Here is an 18,878-nt window from a genome sequence, read left to right as displayed (position 1 = left end):
TCTCTAAATGCTGTTCCTGGGATCTTCAGGACCAGCATTTAAGACGGCATTTGGGGCTGCCACATGAGGGGGTATGTGACAAAACCACACTTCGCAGACACGAAACCTGCATGCTGTGGTAGATTCAAGCAAAATACTGGCCCTTGTCACTAAAAATACACGCCTTAATTTACCTCCATGCAGAATAATTAGCTCTTCCTCTGACCAGGAGGTGAAGGAACCCATTTGCACCCCTGCTGTGCTATATTTGGGATCCTGTGACAAAACAAAGGGTACTGACATTCAAAGCAGGGAAATGGTCAGTGGTCAATTGCCAGAACTGCTCCTTTGCTGTTTGTTGAACTGCTTGGAGTCACTGGAATGGACTCCTGCCATACCTCCCTTTTCCTTGGCTCCCGGAAGAACATCTTCCTCCTCTCATGGAGCTTTAGCCATTTGCTGTTGCCCATAAGTTGTGGAAGCAGTTGCTTGCTTAGTGCAGCAGTATACCAGCACAAGAAGAAGAAAAAAACCTTTCTCTTCTCTCTCTTTAAAAACTGACAGGAGAAGTGAAAAAAAAAATGATCTGGAGTCCTCCCACCTTTTTTTCCCTGGGGGGGAAAAATAAAAGGACCAGAACCTGGAAGATCCTCCTCCCAGCACTAGCATATCATAGAAAAAAATATTAGAATATTTTAGTTCTGAATATGCAGAACATTTTCCCCGTTAGAGGAACATTTAAAAATTCAGTCTCTCATCTGCAGCCTAAAGCAGTATTATACAGTGACTGATAGAGCTGCCTTAATAGCTCAGCCCCTGTGTTTTTAAGAACATCTGAGTTCTCCTAGAGATTTCTAAACACTAAGAGAGAGAACAAAGCCATGTCCTACCAAACTGTATGCTTGTTTCAATCAAAGATTTTCAGATCACAGTGCATGGCCCCCTCCAACTGTTTGTATGCCATGCAAACTGAACGTTTAACATTCATTAATGGATTTTAAACTTACAAATCAAGACTGTATACTCAGGATTTCTTCAGCAGTTAAAAGTAGCATCTGTTATCCCAAGTATTTTGGTTTAAGAAAATAAGCAGACTCCCATTTTTTCAAAGAGGCCCAGCAACTAGACATTATTTATTATTTGCTACCACCACATTTCAATCAAAAATAGTATTCGAAAGCAGCTTACGATACAGATACTGAACTACCCACAAAGAATAATTACAAAACCATCAAAAAGAATTCAGGGAAGAGGTCTCAGTAAAGTTTTAGTCCAGGCACTGGGGAGGGAATGGTTCTGTTGCAGCTTCTCTCCCCAGCTCCGATGCGCACATCCCTGCCTTGGACGCCAATCATATCTCAGAAGTGGGACTGGAGCTTGATGAACTTCTTAATTCTAATACAACTCAGCTCCTTCCTTTTAAAAAGGAAGATGTACCATTTCTCTAAAAGTAGGAAGGTCTTTTTTTTTTTTTGTAGAAAAAGCCCACTAGGAGCTCCCTGTGCCTTCCCCAGTGCGCTCACTTCAGCAGGCATACTGGGGAAGGTTGAAGCCATTGGGGAGGAGTTGAAAGTTGCCTTCGCCAGCATGCCAGCTGGAGCCCTGGCCAGCCCAGGTGAAGCTCCACTCCTGTGCACCCTTGCCCCAAAAAAGCCCTGAAAAGTAGCATACCTCATCTGTGAGAGTCTTTGCAGAGATTTTCTTCCTACGGGAGACAGGATTCTTCTCATCGTTTACCTCATAGTCTTCTTCATTCATCCACTCATTGAAGGAATCTGTGTCAAGAATCCACTTGGCATGAACCTGGATGTCAGGAAAAGAAATAATGCCATCACTAGGCTCCTTGAGTCATGCCTCCCAGCTGAGCTGCATCTCAAAAGTCCTGCTAAAGGGCTGAAAGGGGCAAAATGCTGGAGCTCGGCACCACCATTTTGAAGGCAATTCTAAGCTTCACCTCCCTCTACAGACTGGTTGCTGGCAGAGCTCTGCTTGCAGCTGCTGTGACATTTCCCCTTTCAGTTGAAACAGCTTTGCTGCAGCTTAAAAGGAAAAGCCCCAGAAGGCCCTTGAGTTGTGTTTGAAAATAGTATGTGTTTAAAACAATTTATTAATAACATATGGTAACAATGTCAAATTATATCGTTACAATCCCTAACCCATATGATATTTTTCTAATCCCCCCTCCCTCCTTTTCTAGACTTCCGATGTTATATACTTAAGTTCACTTATAAAGGTACCCTTAACCCATCAAAGTTCAATTTCCCTTTTTCTTAAATTCATTGTTAAAAGATTGCCCAATGTCCTTTCAAATTCCACTCTTTTTCTATATATCCTCTAAATGTCTTCCATTCCCTCTTAAACACTTCCAAATCATAGTCTCTTAAAATTCTTGTTAGTTTATCCATCTCACTCCATGATAAAACTTTCACAATCCAGTCCCATTTCTCTGGTATTTTTTCTTGTTTCCATAACTGCGCATATAATGTCCTAGCAGCTGAGAGCAAGTACCAAATTAAAGTTCTATCTTCTTTTGGAAATTTTTCCATTTGTAGTCCCAATAAAAAAGTCTCTGCTACTTTCTTAAAATCATATCCCAAAATTTGCGATATTTCTTGTTGTATCATCTGCCAAAACTTTTTCGCTTTTCCACAAGTCCACCACATATGGTAAAAAGAACCTTCATGTTTCTTACACTTCCAACATCTATCCGACATCTTTTTACTCATCTTTGCCAGTTTTTTCGGAGTCATATACCACCTATACATCATCTTGAAACAGTTCTCTTTAATACTCTGACATGTTGATATTTTCATCGAGTTCTTCCAAAGATATTCCCATGTATCCATTTGTATTTCCTTGTTTATATTAATTGCCCATTTAATCATTTGAGATTTTACTACTACTTCTTCTGTAGACCATTTCAACAATTTATATATTTTCGATATTAATTTTTCATTATCTCCAAGCAGAACCCTTTCCAATTCCGTTTGCTCACGTCTAATTCCAACAGATTTAATATCATTTTCCATCAAGCTTTTTATTTGTTGCATTTGAAACCAGTCATACTTGTTGTTTAACTCTTCTGCAGATTTTAATTCAACTTTATCACCTTGAATCTTTAGCAGTTGGTTATATGACATCCCTCTCTCTTCATCCGATTCAGCTGTTATTTTTATTACTTCTGCTGGCACTATCCAAAGCGGCTTTCTCTCATCACCATATTTCTTATATTTTATCCATGTATTTAGTAAATTATTTATAATATAATGGTGAGAAAAAAGACCGTCCATCTTATTTTTCCCATAGTACATATAAGCATGCCAGCCGAATTTGTTCCCATGAGCTTCTAACAATAGAAGTTTTTTATTTAACAGCATTATCCAATCCTTTATCCATGTCAAACAAACTGCATCATGGTACAGTCTTAAATCTGGAAGTTGAAAACCTCCCCTCTCCTTAGCATCTGTTAAAATTTTCATCTTAATCCTTGGTTTCTTCCCAGCCCATACAAATTCAGAAATCTCCCTTTGCCATTTGTTAAATTATTTGCTATCTTTCACAATCAGAATAGTTTGGAACAAATACATTATTCTTGGCAAAATAGTCATCTTAATTGCAGCAATCCTACCCAACAAACACAAATTAAGTCTATTCCATTTCATCATATCTTTGTCCATCTTGCACCATAACTTTTCATAATTGTTTTTATACAAATCGATATTCTTCATAGTTATTTCTAGACCTAAATATTTAACTTTAGGAGTAACTTCACATCCCGTCAAAATCTGCAATTCTTTCTATTTGGTTGCATATTTTTTCATAAAAATTTTGATGTTTGAAAATAGTATGGAAGCTCCTCAAAAAAGTAGGGCAGTGCTGTGTTCCACTTGTGGAAAAATTCCTGTGTGTAAGAAATCACTCTCTATAGGTCTTCACTGGGTCTTGTCAGACAGACATGTGCTGGGACTTTCACACCAAAACTGAATTTCCAGGCATGTGTATCAATGGGCAAGCAGTAGCTCCCTGGAGGCCACTCAGGCTCAAAAAAATGCTGTGGTCTTGATCCAAATTCAGCCTTCAAGTACCTGGGAATTCTATTTAATATAGAACTACCAAGGCACATTTGCTCAACAGGACTCAAGGCAAACACACAAATGCATTAAAATATATGGTTAGGCCCACAGCCTTTTTATTTAGGAACTTTGTGAAGTTATCCAATTCCAAGTTTTGTTTGCAGTCAAACGATAACAAAGTTTCAAACATCAAAAGAATTTACCTTCCGGGGCTTCTCCGGTGTTGGAGCATCCTCCACAGGGGCTTCAATTTCACTTGCTGCGATCCAAGTGTCATAGCTGGGCAGGAAAACAGGCAGTGGTTAAAAAGTCAATTCCCAACTTCATCCACACACGCTAAACCATGTTAAGAAATATGCACAGAATGGAGCAAGGCAGTTGTAAGCTGCCGTATACAACTCTATCACAGCAAGACTCAATTAGATCCAAAATATAACAATTTGCCTTGAATCTACGAGGTGCAGCTGAGAGAGAGCTATAGCAAATTTTAAAAAGGGACTACAAAATCCAAATGCATGCGTACAAGGGAGTTTTCTTCCAGTTTAATGAACTGGGATTTTACCTATATTGAAAGAAATATAAAGAGAAGAGGGAGACCTGGATTCCCCAAAAAACTTCTGCTGACAGAAGGGATTTCTATCAACAGAGCACAACTATCTTGCCTTCTTCTCCTAATACAGCCCACAGTGCCCACACTTGATGCTCTTGGGGGGCACAGGACCGCCACAAACAATATGAGGGGAGTCAAAGGGTCTGCAGCAGAAAGGGAGAAATAAGCAGCACCCTTATTTCCAGTCTGCAGAAATCCTCCAGCAGATCTAAGCCAGTAGCATTAGGTCACACTCACCTGTCAGGGTAGTAACCCCAGTGCAGAAGAACCTGTTTGTCTCTCTTCATGATGGGCCGAACCCACTCTTCTATAAGGCAGATAAGAAATGGAGAGATTAACATGACAAATGCCAATCACTGCTGCATTGTTTATTGCAAGATGTTTCTGAGAGGAAAGGGACAATTTTTTTCTAGCTTAATTACATTACAGTGCAGAGCACAGAGTTAGGCACGCAGGCAGACATTGTAAGTTGGATGGACTGAGAAGACATCTTCACTCAATCAATTCTCACAAATGGCAGGCAGTAGGAGAAGAGGGAAGTACAATCCTGGCTTTTCTACTTCTGGGTTTTCCCATAGCAGATTTTACTATAATACAAACAGGACAGATTGGGATCACAAAACGATGACTGAGATTTCTCAGTGTTTCACCCTCCTCTCCTGCTGTCTTCAGCAAAACATCCAGAGGGGTACAAATTAAGGACAATATATTACTGAGAGGGAATTTCCAATTTGCATGGTATTATTATTATTGTTGTTGTTGTTGTTGTTATTATTCCTAAAGCATCTAAAATCTACTGGCTAGAGAAAAAGAAAAAATATAGACAGATCATACCTGTATGTGTACAATCTAAATAAAACAGACAAAGAAGAGATGGAAAGGGAAGCAAACTGTCAATTGCTGAGCTGTGAAAATCAAAGTCCAAGAAAAAAATGCAGATGAAAAAATCAAAGGGGAAAAAAGAAACTTCTTGAAAGAATGAAGAGAAGAAGCTAGAGAACATTAGATGAGGATTGCAATGGTGATAAACTCCCCTGTCTGAGTTTGGTACATTCAGCTAAAGATGCTTTTGATTATACATAGCACTAATCCTTTCCTCCAGATGATATTTCCCCAGTGACATGATGGTACCTGACTCTACAAGGCATTCACTGTAATCCAGTCAGGATTATTTTTCTCTTCCAACTATTTAGCCTTTACAGATGAAGCACTTCATTTTAACAGATTTATTCCCTGATACTACCCATGTCTATCTGGAAGTAAAACTCATTCACCTCAAGGGGTTGTTGCAATGATGCACACAAGGTAAACACTGCAAAGAACTACACATGAAAAGGGGCTACTGATATTATGACTAAATATATTACATTTTATCTTTACGGGGCTTATAAAGGAAGTTTCTCCATGTCACTGTTTTAAACGCAATTTCTTTACCTCCAGTTGTTCACAGATCATAATCCCTATAAAGTTACTGGAACAAATGTCTGCAAGACTAAACAGCGTACAGCCCTGCATTCTAGCCATCACCTCATATGGCATTATCCAGTGACCTTTCACATTAAAGTCATAATTCCACAACTGCTCCACTCAAACATGGAGTGAAATCTCACCTTCCTCCAGGCTACCAGGAACAGGAAAGACAATATGGGAAGCATTATTCTTATCTTCTGTTACTGTTCCCTGGAAAGAGATCATAAGAGTACATAGACCAGACCCCCTACATCTGGTTTCCAGGAAGGGATGGCTCATGATGAGGCAGGGTACAGGATGATAGCTATGCAGAACAGTCCATTTTTCCCGTTCAAAATCCACTTCCTCAGTCATCAAGAGGTTCAGTGATCTTTACTGGATCAAACCAACTTGTATTTGACTACAGCACCTCTTTCTGTAAGATCTAGGAATTCGTGCTCTGTGGTAGATTTGAGCAGCCCCTTCTCCCTTGTCACCCCTTAGCCTTATTTCTCTTGGAAGTGCACTTTTCTCATACTGTTCAAAACACACTTCTCAGTGAAAGCTTTAGTGTAGCCCCTTAGTCATTCGCCCCAATCAAACCAAAGCATATTCATGTGTAAATGCACCAGTTCCTTACACAGATTCAACAGCTGTGGACAGTGTAATCATGTGCTGGTCTATGAACCAGGCTTATGTCTTGCAACATTTTAATGCTATCTTAAAAAGCAACTGGAGAACACCATGAAGTCTCACACCAGTGAACAAGTAGAAAAGAGTAGGAGTCTGGTAGCACCTTAAAGAGTAACAAAATTTGTGGTAGGGTATGAGTTTTTGTAAACAGTGACTCATGAAAGCTCATACTCTGCCACAAATTTTGTAACTCTTTAAGGTGTTTCTGTCTTTTCTACTGCCAGCCAGACTAATATGGCTACCCATTTTGAATTATTATCAGTAAACAAGTTAAACAAGAATAGACAGAACTTAGGACATCCTCAGGTGTCTTAGGAAGAGACATTTCAAAGAAAAACAGTTCATCTTGAATAGCAAACAGATGTGTAACTGTGTTATTATTAATCTCAAAGTAAACAAGCATCAGTTTCAGTTATGAAAACTTTTGACGCCAAGTTACTGTGGTTCTACAGTCTCACTCACCTGGTGTCGTTTGATGATGTCTTTCAGTTTGGCCTGCAATTTAGGGTCAATGTCTGGATGCAAATAGATGTTAGGTCGGGAGAGGCAATTGTTCTGGAAGATGAACAAACGGGACAAATAAACATCTGGTGGCCAGAAGCAACATTTGCTGTATAAGAATGGAAGTCACAGTACCTGCACTAATGATTTTTCAATGGTCATGAACATCTCCACATTGCGATCCATCCGTGATGGATTCTGGAAATCGAAACGCCGCCTTATTGGAAAAAAAAGTGACCTACATGAAAGTCACAGTTCATATATCCTAGATCAGCTGTTCTACAGAAATTTACTTCAAGAGAAGACACTCCACAAAGCCTAATGTCCAAGCCTGGATAAGACTGGAGAGCGGTACCTAGCACCCTAAATCCACATGCATCCTGGGAGACAGATAGCATTAAGATTACCCTCCCCATTCAACTCTGGAAGTTTTTTTCAAGACTACCCTCCCCTATTCGTCCTTGCCTACAGATGGTTGCTTGGTTACTACACAGCGGTGATGACCAGTTCCCTCCCATACAATGACTTTTTCTCATTGCCACTATTTGACAACTATGCAGAGGTTCGTATTTTGTTAGCCACTAGAGAAAAATGTCAAATACAAGCTGGGTTTTAATAGCAATAAATCAAATTGCTTATATGTAAGTAGTGCTTTTCTAGCGGTCATTTGTGCATATACAGTGGTGGGCACTGCACATGTACACAGACCCAATTTGAAAACTTCTAAAGCCAGCTTTTAGGTGCACAAATCCTTTCCCTTCTCAGAGGCACAGTCTCAACAGCACACCCCCATGAGAGTGGAGTCATTGTTTCCTGCTCAGTTCTTCTAAAAAGTAATACTGCAGTGAACGACAGGCCCATATTGAATAAATGTACAGACGACTACTTGAGGAACACCAATAAAGACTACACAATCTGACTCACCTGGAGGTGGGCCTAGATAAAAGTAGAATAAGACAGTATTGGGTAATGATGCCCCATTGAAGGATACACCTACTCTTGCTCTGATGTCTAAGCTGTAGTGTATCACAAAGATGGAAAGCAGGAAACAGGGGGCTGCTCTGTAGAGCTTTGGGAGAAAAATCCCTCTGCTGAAGAATCTATGGGCCAGATAATAGTAGAGCTTAATGGCAGATGTGACCCAAAGAGGCTGAACTACTGGGAAGACATTCTTTGTCATTTTTTTGGGCCCATGTAGTGTAGTCAGGAAGAGGCGCAGGTGTTTTTCTGAAACAGCAGTTCTGTCCAGACAGAATGGACATGCAGAGAATATGTGGCATCAGATAATGGCAAAAGTATATAAGAGGGACCAGATCCTGATTCAACTGGAACCCAGATACAAATTTTGCCTGGGCACAATACTACTTTGTCTCTAAAAAAAAAGGTAAAGGTAGTCCTCTGTGCAAGCATCAGTTGTTTTTGACTCTGGGTGACATCGCATCACAACATTTTCACGGCAGACTTTTTATGGGGTGGTTTGCCATTGCCTTTCCCAGTCATTTACACTTTCCCACCAGCAAGCTGGGTACTCATTTTACCAACATTGGAAGGATGAGTCAATCTTGAGCCAGTTACCTGAACCCAGCTTCTGCCGGGATCAAACTCAGGTTGTGAGCAGAGAGTTTGGACTGCAGTACTGCAGCTTTACCACTCTGCGATACAGGGTTGCTACCTTGTCTCTATACAGCTGCAAATAAAGAGGACTAGAACATCCATTTACTGGATCTCCTTTATGAACAGATTACAACCAGAAAGGTGACTGGAGGGGGGGAAGGAGTAAAACCTGTAGAGGCCTCTGAACAATTGTTTTATCAAGGTTTGGAGGAACAGGAAGTTGCTCAGTACTAGCAGTTGTGATGCTGAGATGGCTGCTAGACAAGTATGCCAATCCTAGAGAACTGAGGTGGAGTAGATACTCAAGGATAGAAGACACTGGTAGATGATGCTGTCATTACCAAAAATGTGAAATGCTACTGGTCGCTTGTTGTACTTGATGCATCTCTCCCACAGGCAGCAGACTAGGCAAAAAAAAGGGATGTACTGCCTCTGTTACATAGTATTTTGTCTTCAGCCACCTGCCTTACTTTTTCCTGCACTCTGGGAAGAAAAGCAAAAAGTGACTTGCAGAAAGCAAGGAACTCCAGATGCCCAATATGTAGCTGTTTCTCATGAGGCGGCTGCTGACACTATGTCTGCCACAGTGGCTGCTTCATCCCAACTGAGAGTTCCTTGACAGGGTGGTGTCACAAAGAGGATCAGTGCCATAAGTGACAAGGGTAAGTCCACCATTTGTGGATCCTCAATCACTGATGAAACATCCAGACGTTTTTCCTGCGACTCCCACATTAGTTGGAAGTTGCCGTTTAGTTAACACTGGACAAAACACATGTTCAGTCTGACAAACTGAGCTACTACAATGGAAGTTGCCATGAGGTTTAGCAATCTCTGAATTTGCCAGGAAGATTGTAACAGTGAAACTGAATGTTTGACTGATTAAGGATCGGGTCCTGTACAAAGGCAAAAAGGTTCTTGCCAAAACAGACCCAATAGTTGCTCCTATGAACTGCAAAGTCCATACAGGGTACTGATGGGACAGAGTGCCTAGGAAGTGCAGACATGTACACATGCAGTGGAGGATAGAGAGAGCATGAGGAACTGGAGATGGCATCAGTCACCGATGGGCCAGGAAGACAGTCAAAAATCGTTGTCTAATACATACTCCAATTCTGACATATCCTTTACTATATCTCGCCCTCCCCCCGCAACCAGAATTAAACCCAAACAAGTGGTAACCATATAAACTAAGCTTGTTATTCCTGTTTGGTCCTTGAATCTGTTAAACATCTTCATTATACTGTATGATAATTTACTGCTCACCCTCCACCTATATGAATGGACTAGTAATTTTCATTTCATTGTATCTGAAGAAGTGTGCATAAACACACAAGCTTATACCTTGAATAAAACTTTGCTGGTCTTAAAGCTGCCACTGGTCTCATACTTTGTTTCACAGAGAAGGTGTCTCTGAAGAGAGCATTCCCAAACTCTGCTGTAGTGAACAAAAGAGAATAGAGAAGGAAGACACAATTCCTCCCCCTGTGCCTCAGAAGGAAAGATTTCAAATCTAAAAGCAGCTCTAAATGTTTCTCAATTGAAACTGTACAAGCATAAAGCCCATCAGTGTGATGTACAAATATTACAAAAGAAGAATGTGCACAAATCTGGCTAGACATAACATGCCGTTGTTCTATAATCCCATTCTTAGAGAAAATTAAAAGATGAGGACAGAAAACCTGGTGTCAGCAACCATTATACACCTGTTGGGACCCCAAGATTCTAAAAGCTTCTACATGACAAGCACTTTTCTGACTGTCAACTCCCCTCTGAAATCAAGATCTGCTACCCTATAGACAGTATTTCATCCTTTTCCCCCCCATGGAATGAGTGCAAAGGAAATGAGAAGGCTTACCATCCTTGGTCACTCTTGAATTTATAGGCTGCTGCGAGGATGTGGCAAAGAGCACCACCAGCTTTGAAATCTAAGAAGCATTTAATCTACAAGACAAGAGCAGAGAGACAAGGATAGTCAGGTACAAAGAATCAATTAGAATAGGATCAGTTATCTATACTTCAGCAGCTTGTGCCTTCTCTCTGGAAAAAAATCATCAGCTCCCCAAGAATTGGGCTGGGAAATCATATAAGTCAGATAACACAGCTAGATAAAGGGGTTATGGGAGGAGTTGGGAAAATGGAAGAGCTTCTGCTTTGCATGAAGAAGTTCCATATTCAATCCCCAGCATCTCCAGTCAAAACGATGATGTGATGTGAAAGATCTCTACCTGTTACCCTGGAGACCCACTTCCAGCTAAGTAGACAATACTGACCTGCATGGACTGGTGGTCTAATTGAGTATAAGGTGCAGAGGAAAGGCCTAAGGCTTGCAGTGAAGGATCAAAATCTAGCCAGAAGTTTTAATACTGATTAACAAGATGAAGTGAAGTACAGCAGAAACACCTGGATATACGAGCACTTTTGGGATTGAATGACAAATTTAGAGAACCCAATGATTGTTTAATGTGGACATTTAGCAACTTAATCCACTCTAAAAAAGCCCAAGTAGAACAAAATGACTAGTCCAGTTGCAAGCAACTTACAACCTGATACTAGACTAGCCACCACAATTTAACAATTTGCATTATTACAGTAGCTCTGAATTTTACAGAGACGTTGATACTTTAACTGAATATAATTTGGTTTTCTGCTTTATTTACTCGCAATGTATGATGTGTATGTTAGCCGCTAAACATTGTGTTGCAATCTTCTGGTTTTGTAATAAAAATAAATTTTAAATTAACTGATTGCTAAACCCAAAGTTATAAAGGTTCAGGTGCATAAGTGAGTAAGTTCTATAAGTGTTAGCCTGGATTATGAACGAGCACTATTGGGTATGCATGAATGTAATTTGGAACCATGGTTGTGGTTTTCCCCTCAGGGTTTGATGCATTAAACCATCCTTTTTGCAAGTGGGCACTCAGAAGTCTCCAACACTTCCAGTTACATAATCTCAGAAGCTGCTCTACACAGTTCATAAAATGAGGTGGCAGACTATACCATTTCTAATTCGCTCTCCCAAGACATACACACATTTATCTTCAAGAAGTAAATCAGCACATTCAACAAGATATCATCTTCTCCCTGATACACTAGCTTATAGCAAACCAGGAACTTCTTATATAAGGAAAGATCTAAAAACAAGACCTTTTATCCACAGTAGGAAGCAGCACATTCACAGAGTTCAAACCTCTAAAGCAGGGGTCCCCAAACCCCGGGCCGTGGCCGGTACTGGTCTGTGGCCTGTGAGGCAGAGACCTTCGTCTACTCCTCATTTAAAAACCCCCAAGGGGGGGGCAAGGATGAGGTGTGGGAATGGGGACAGCCTGGGGCAGCAAAACCCCCAGCATCCCCACCCCCACCAGTCCATGGAAAAATTGTCTTCCACAAAACCGGTCCCTGGTGCCAAAAAGGTTCGGGGCCACTGCTCTAAAGCAACACAAACTACAAAAATAGAGGGAAAGACCTCTGTCTCTCTGGATTTCATTACTGACTTATGTAGACTACTGTTTCCTCCATTTGCATAAAATAGCTCCTGAACAGGTCTGCTTTCTTGAAAATAGTTTTTAGCCTCTGCCACACTGAAATCAGCAGGATTATGGCACTCACCGGTAACTTTGTAAGAGGTGCATTACTGACATGCTTCCCAAACACTTCCTCTTGGAACTGCAGCAGCTGCACCACTAGGCTGGACAATGACTTATTGGTGGGTGGTTCCGCTTGAATGTACTGTGGGAATAAGCATGGAAGCTTTACAAATCCTACCCTCAGGCTCTATTAAAACCAAACCTATGTTTAATCCTAGGCATGCAACATACAGATTATGCATCAACTAGTGGATTAGCAGTCAAAACAAGGTCACTCCTCGACCTAAAATACATTACACCAATGGCACCTCCACAATTTTTCTTTAATTTTAAAGGGAGAAAGAAGCTGGAAGATAAAGAATAATATATGCAATAAAATATTTTAAAAGATCCCATGTTACAGATTATGATTAAAAGTGGATTTTGGTCTGGTTGAAAACAGCTAATTATAGATGCTCCCTTGAAGGAAGAAACAGCACCCCTGAGAGAACCATTCCCCACACAAAGATAACATCTTGCTTTTCAAAATTCCCATTTCTTAGGTACAATATTTATAATCTTATTTAAAAGATGTTTGTGCCAGCTTCCGCCCAAACAGGTCTCCAAGATGGCAAACATCAGGCATTTAAAAATATTAAAATAACATTAATAAGTATTTAACAATACAATAAAAACATATACACATACAAAACACACACACATTATGGCAATGCTTAGAATCTGCAAGGAACTGTGGACACTACACAAAGCCAGTTCCTGCTTCTGAAAATTTGTAAATCAAAATTCCAGAATAGTAGAAATAAGAGGTGCTACTGCATCAGGAGGCTGACCTGCAGCCCTAATAGCAACAATTTCTCTTATTTCCTGTTCATTTTGTTCATACTTAGGGGCAATATTCCGCCCACATAGGTAGATCATATTCCATGAATACTGTAAGGCAACTGTTAAAATGCAGGCATGACACTCTAGGTCCCAGAGCAGGGTAGTTTACTGGGAATCTAACTTTGTATCAACTTTGTATCAAGTGGCAGATGGATGCTTTGATCAGACAAGAATGCCATCAATGTTCTCAAATCTCTCCTTAAAATATTTTACAGCACTACTGTATTTAAAAAACCCCGAAAAACCTTTTATATTGCTGTCCCGGGTCTCATATGACATAACTACCACTTCTCTGGCCCAATTTTTAGTACTACTTGCTGAACATTTAAAATATCAAAAGCTGAATTCCCAAGAGAAGAGGTTATTTGAAATCTGAAATGCTCAGAATTCCTCTAGGACATCATTACACAATTATAAATTACTAAGAAATTGATAGGGAATTGGATGGTTGAGGAAGGTGGCAGCAACCAACAAGGGCTTGGCTCTCACTGTGAATTTCTGCTAACATAAATGAGACAGTTCATCAATTCCCCCCCCCTCCTAGTGTAGAGTCCCAAGTTATCCCTCACGTTGTTTCTGAGGGTTCTGTCCTCCAGATGCAGCTTTTAGGGAAGCATTTTGGATTGCAGCAGAAGGGAGGAGGCAAGGAAGTTCCTGCCACTGACTAAGCTTTCTGTTAGCAGAAAGTAAATGCAGAATCCAAGCCAAGGAATGGTACTATACTTGTGCTGCTCCAGCTGGACTATTCCCACTATTGCCCAATACATTCTAGGTTATATCCCCTATATGCTAGTCAGCACACGGTGGGGCAGGGGGAGATAGCTGAATACTTCTGACTCTCCCCTAGGAAAAAAAGTGAGAGATCTCATATCAAATTTTGGGGAAGGGAGAACGATTATCAGCAAAATCCTCCTCTTGGTCATATTCATTGTCATGGTCGCTATACTTCATAACAATTACAGCTGCTGCAACACAGGTTAATCACCTTCATCTAAGCAAAGGGATTTGTGCCTTTGGCATGCATATCTAACACTCCAACTGGCTAATGAAATGGGCCTACATGCCAAAGCAGTGAGCTATTCTGAAATAAAGAAGTTCAATAATTACATCAGCGAATGGAAGAAATGGTCCCCATCAGACCTTCCTTAAGTGACACCCTCACCAAAAGGTGGTAAAGACCTCCTCAATTTGCCCAGTGTGCAAACATCAATTAAATGTGTATTTCTTCTGTGGTTGGGGCATTCCGGTAATGTCTTCTTTTTAAAAAAAATGCAAACATAAACTATCAGTTGTACATTTTAAGCTTGTTGGCATTAATCTAAAATGAGCAGCCAGTCAATGCTATCATTCATGAGTTTTAGTTGCAAATAGTTAAAAGAAAAACAGGGGGGCCGGAGGGAGATTTGAATAAGCAGGGAAATGGTACACAAGCTGTCACTCCAAACACAGAGGACTGTCTTAGGACTCAACCACTTGCTCTCACTTGGAAAATCAAAGTTAAGAGCTTGGGAATGGCAATCCATGCTGCTTGCAGAAAGAATGTAGTCATAAAAAAGCAGAGATTCTGACAGATTCTGATGCCTTTATCAAAGAGGCTGCATATGACCTCTCTCCCATAACACTGTTCAGGCAACCCAGAGTCTCTACTACTAGGGGGGAAATTGCAAGGAGAACCCTCAGCAAGGTGGGGAAAATTCATTTCAGTTTTTGAGCCTTTGGTTCATCTTAGCTGATCAGAGGAGTAATAAGTGAAGAAAATTCATCTGAGGAAAGTGGTCCATTTCAATTGAATGGTTTGGAAATATTAAATGGCACCATAACAAACATTTCCTATTTTTTGTGGACAAGGAGTCTAGATTGGAAGAGATAAACAAAAGTAAAATAGGACTCCCAAAGGAGATAAAGGGGGTGCATGAGAATCTTTCCTGGAAACATTTACAAAGGCGGCAGCGGGGTGGGGGGGAGAGGCATTTTCAAAAGGAGGATGCTTCAGATTCTGTAGATTTCCACAAGCCAAAGGCTACTGTTACAGTAGGCAGGAAATTTTCAAGTCACTTGTGGAAGATAAACTATGTGGGAGAATGTGAGGTCTGTGAAATCAATGAATGAAAGTTCCAGCAACTGGATCGGAAGGAAGCTATACAACGTCTGAGAATAATGGTGAATGGAATATAGCAGAAGGTAGGTAAAATCAACAAAGAAGAGAGCAAAGGAATTTACAACCCCCAGTGGTCAGGGAGAAGACTAATGTTGATGATGAGTTGTCAAAATGAGATACTGTTTTTCTGGAAAGCACCCAGCAGCTGTATGCAAAGGCAGGATGACCGAATCCAAATGCTTTATGTCTTCCTAGACAGAAAAGGCGACAGGGACTCTGTGGGCGGGGGTCAACAAGGTGAAAGGGCGAAGATGGAACCAGTCTTAAAGACTCTTCCAGATGTGCTGGGGTGAGGTCAGTGGAACTCCGCCATCCTTGGCGGGGGAGAGGGGAATCCTAGACGTTGCATCCCTTCAGCATGTGTGCTCCTCTATAACACATTTGCACTGCCATTGATTCTCTCCCCCGACACCCTCTCCCCCCTTTCCAGGCCCCTTCTACTCATGGGACGGCGCGGAGAAAAACAGACATGGGAAGGGGGACATGTACAATGGGCTGGGGAGGTCCGGGTCCACGGAACATCTCGGGTAAACGCTGCATTAGGCAATAAGCTCCCTTTCTCTCTCCCCCCATCCCCCGGTAGCTTCGAGAAGGTGTTTCCTAAATGGCAGGGCGGAGGGGAAGCAGAGGCAGGCCCAGGCCTGGCGAGACAGGCCAGTACCTTCTTGTAGTTCTTCCCCAGCCAGACGCGCGCGCTGTCGAACTGGCTAACGGTGTCTGAGGCCTCGTAGTATTTGACGTTGGGGCCGCCGTCCTTCTTCCGCACCGCCATTTTCCCAGCGCCGCCGGCCCAGGCCGCGCCGCCTGCTCTCTGAGCCCGCCCGCCTGCTTCGCTCGCTCTTCGTGCGCCGCGCCTGCTGGCGTCCTCGGAGCGCCCTCTATCGGCTATTGCTCCGCATTGTGAGCCGTCGGGAGGTCTCGCCGGTACTTATACGCAGCGACCCCTGCAGGGGAGAACTCGCCTCAGCTAGCTGGATTCGAAATGCCCCCTGCAGCGTGAAAGCCGCACCGTCATGGCTGTGGCCTCTGGCTCCGGGAGAAGGAAGCCGGCGCCGGCGGGAAAGGTGCTCAGGCAGGCAGCCCCGGAACGCGCAGACTCAGGCCTCAGAGGACCCAGAGAACCATTGCTCGTAGCTCTAATAGCAGCAGCAGCAGCAATTCTATGGTGCTGGCTGTACTGCAGCCAAAGCATGCACCTTTGTACCATGGTGGGACAAGATGTTATGGCCTGCCTAGAAGGGCTGTTGTAGGGAGTGCAACTAGGGAATGTCTATGAAGTCCTATGAACAAGGAAAGTGCTATATAAATGCTAAGTGTTATTATTACTAGATGGGACAGCATAATAATATACTAGATTAAACCCCCACCATATCTGGACAGTTCCATGACTCATAACTGCTCAGGTAGGGAAGTAATCATTCAAGCCTCTTTGTATTTAGCAAGTTAGTCGATTAAGCAGGGCCAGATCTAGGGGGGGCGGACGGGGGTGCTTGCCCCGGGCGCCGACGGAGGGGGGGATGCCAAATTGGGTATGGAGGCCATTGTATTCTATGGGACCATAAGACAGAATGGCCCATAAGGGGATGCCATTTTTTAACCCCCCCCCCCTCAAAAAACATGTAGATCCAGTCCTGCGATTAAGAATGCCCTGGTTATATGATGCTAGCAGATGATTGGCTTTATTTATTTATTTGCACTGTATTTCACAGGAATGGTGGCCTGTGTATCCTAAATTTTGCTTCAGGTTACAGCAGTTGTGGAATCCCGCAGTCTCCAGTCCAAATAATAATGAGGGCTGATCCTTCATAGCTTCTGAGATCTGACAAGATCAGGTTAGCCTGACTCCTCCATGTAACAAGGAGTAAAAAGAATTGATTAGCTATTTTCAGTATGTTGAGTTAGTTTTAGGACATATGATATAACAATAAATAAACTAAAAGGCCTCTGAGCATATGCAGGATTCCCTCAGTCATTTTTACACCCATGCCTCTTGTATTAAGGAAGGCGTGTTCTTTACATGCTGCAGAATATGTGAAATAGCAGAATGGACTGCACCACTTAAAATTGCTGGTAAGGAAACCACCTTTGGGAGGCAGCAGGGCTTTTCTTTCTTTCTTTCTTTCTTTCTTTCTTTCTTTCTTTCTTTCTTTCTTTCTTTCTTTCTTTCTTTCTTTCTTTCTTTCTTTCTTTTCAAAGCAGGAACGCACAGGAACGCAGTTCTGGCTGGCTTGGTGTCAGGGGTGTGGTCTAATATGCAAATGAATTCCTGCTGTAAAACAATGGTGACATCAGGGTGTGTGGCCTAGTATGCAAATGAGTTCCTGCTGGGCTTTTTCTATCAAAAAAGCCCTGGGAGACAGTAATTACTTCTGGGTGGGATATCTCCCTGCTAGCAGAAAACAGCAGGCATGCATAGAACCTTTCTCCCTCATGTGCTCTCTTTTAAAATATGGGGAATGTTTAAAAATGACACTCTGCTCCTTGCACCCTGAAGTAGCACCTCTGGATACTACCCACTCATTTTCCAGCAAGCCTCTATCAGACTAAAGAGTCCTTTGAGGGCAGCAGGGCATGTTTCAAGATATAAAATTCTACATGGTTCAAATATGCTGAGAAGTGATGAGTCCACTACCTTAACTGGGCACCCATCGCAGCCTCCCCAGGAAATTGTTACAGGAAAGGGGAGGGTCAAGAGCCAGGCCTATTATTATGCAAGGCATAGTGTTTAGATGGGCGGGGCTTTTTGTAGGAAAAAAGTCCAGCATGAACTCATTTGCATATTAGGCCACACCCCTGACATCACCATTGTTTCACACAGGACTTTTTTGTATAAAAGCCCAGCAGGAACTCATTTGCATATTAGGTCACACTCCCTGGTGCCAAGCCAGCTAAGACAATGGTTCCTGAAGGTCTGGGACATAATAGCAATGGATAAGATAGCAAACACAATTCGGCAATCAGAAGTTTTAGAAAGCGGAAAAGACAATAACACGTTTGTGGAAAAATGGTATCATTTCTTTAAGTTTGTACAAGAACAACAAAATGTTTCATGTCAACTGCCAGAAAAATATATAGACTTTGTATTCTATTAAGTCTCTCTACATAATATTGTAATCATAATGGGATGGCTAAAGTTATAGATATTGTAATAGTTGTATGTGTTGGATTGTTATTGTTATATTAATATTAATAAATGTATTTAAAATTGAAAAAAAAAAGTCCTGGGCACCAGGTAGGGTTGCCAGCTCTGGGTTGGGAAATACCTGGAGATTTGGGGGCTGGAACCTGAGGAGGGCGGGGTTTGGGGAGGGGAGGGACTTCAGGGGGTCGAATTC

General features: G+C 41.8%; 1 protein-coding gene across 15 annotated transcripts in view; it reads right to left on the bottom strand.

The window, feature by feature from the left end:
• Positions 1-16,389, bottom strand: part of SMARCC2 (SWI/SNF related, matrix associated, actin dependent regulator of chromatin subfamily c member 2) — a 43,452-nt gene extending 27,063 nt beyond the window's left edge. For 12 of the 15 annotated variants that reach the window (XM_060253507.1, XM_060253519.1, XM_060253521.1 and 9 more), the window contains exons 1-10: positions 16,205-16,389; positions 12,526-12,645; positions 10,775-10,860; positions 7,441-7,522; positions 7,267-7,359; positions 6,273-6,342; positions 5,497-5,511; positions 4,900-4,969; positions 4,256-4,331; positions 1,651-1,782 (exon numbers count right to left, since the gene is read on the bottom strand). In XM_060253507.1, coding sequence (XP_060109490.1) covers positions 1,651-1,782; positions 4,256-4,331; positions 4,900-4,969; positions 5,497-5,511; positions 6,273-6,342; positions 7,267-7,359; positions 7,441-7,522; positions 10,775-10,860; positions 12,526-12,645; positions 16,205-16,315 — 855 coding nt within the window. In that variant the 5' untranslated portion in view covers positions 16,316-16,389. The remainder of the gene's footprint in view (positions 1-1,650; positions 1,783-4,255; positions 4,332-4,899; positions 4,970-5,496; positions 5,512-6,272; positions 6,343-7,266; positions 7,360-7,440; positions 7,523-10,774; positions 10,861-12,525; positions 12,646-16,204) is intronic. The other 3 variants (XM_060253512.1, XM_060253517.1, XM_060253518.1) reach the window with 1 other exon arrangement.
• Positions 16,390-18,878: the final 2,489 nt, after the last annotated feature.

This window comes from Heteronotia binoei, chromosome 13 (genome assembly GCF_032191835.1).
Source record: "Heteronotia binoei isolate CCM8104 ecotype False Entrance Well chromosome 13, APGP_CSIRO_Hbin_v1, whole genome shotgun sequence".
Taxonomy (NCBI): domain Eukaryota; kingdom Metazoa; phylum Chordata; class Lepidosauria; order Squamata; family Gekkonidae; genus Heteronotia; species Heteronotia binoei.
The sequence above is the reverse complement of the archived record's forward strand: the minus strand, read 5'-3'. Positions and strand labels throughout refer to the sequence as shown.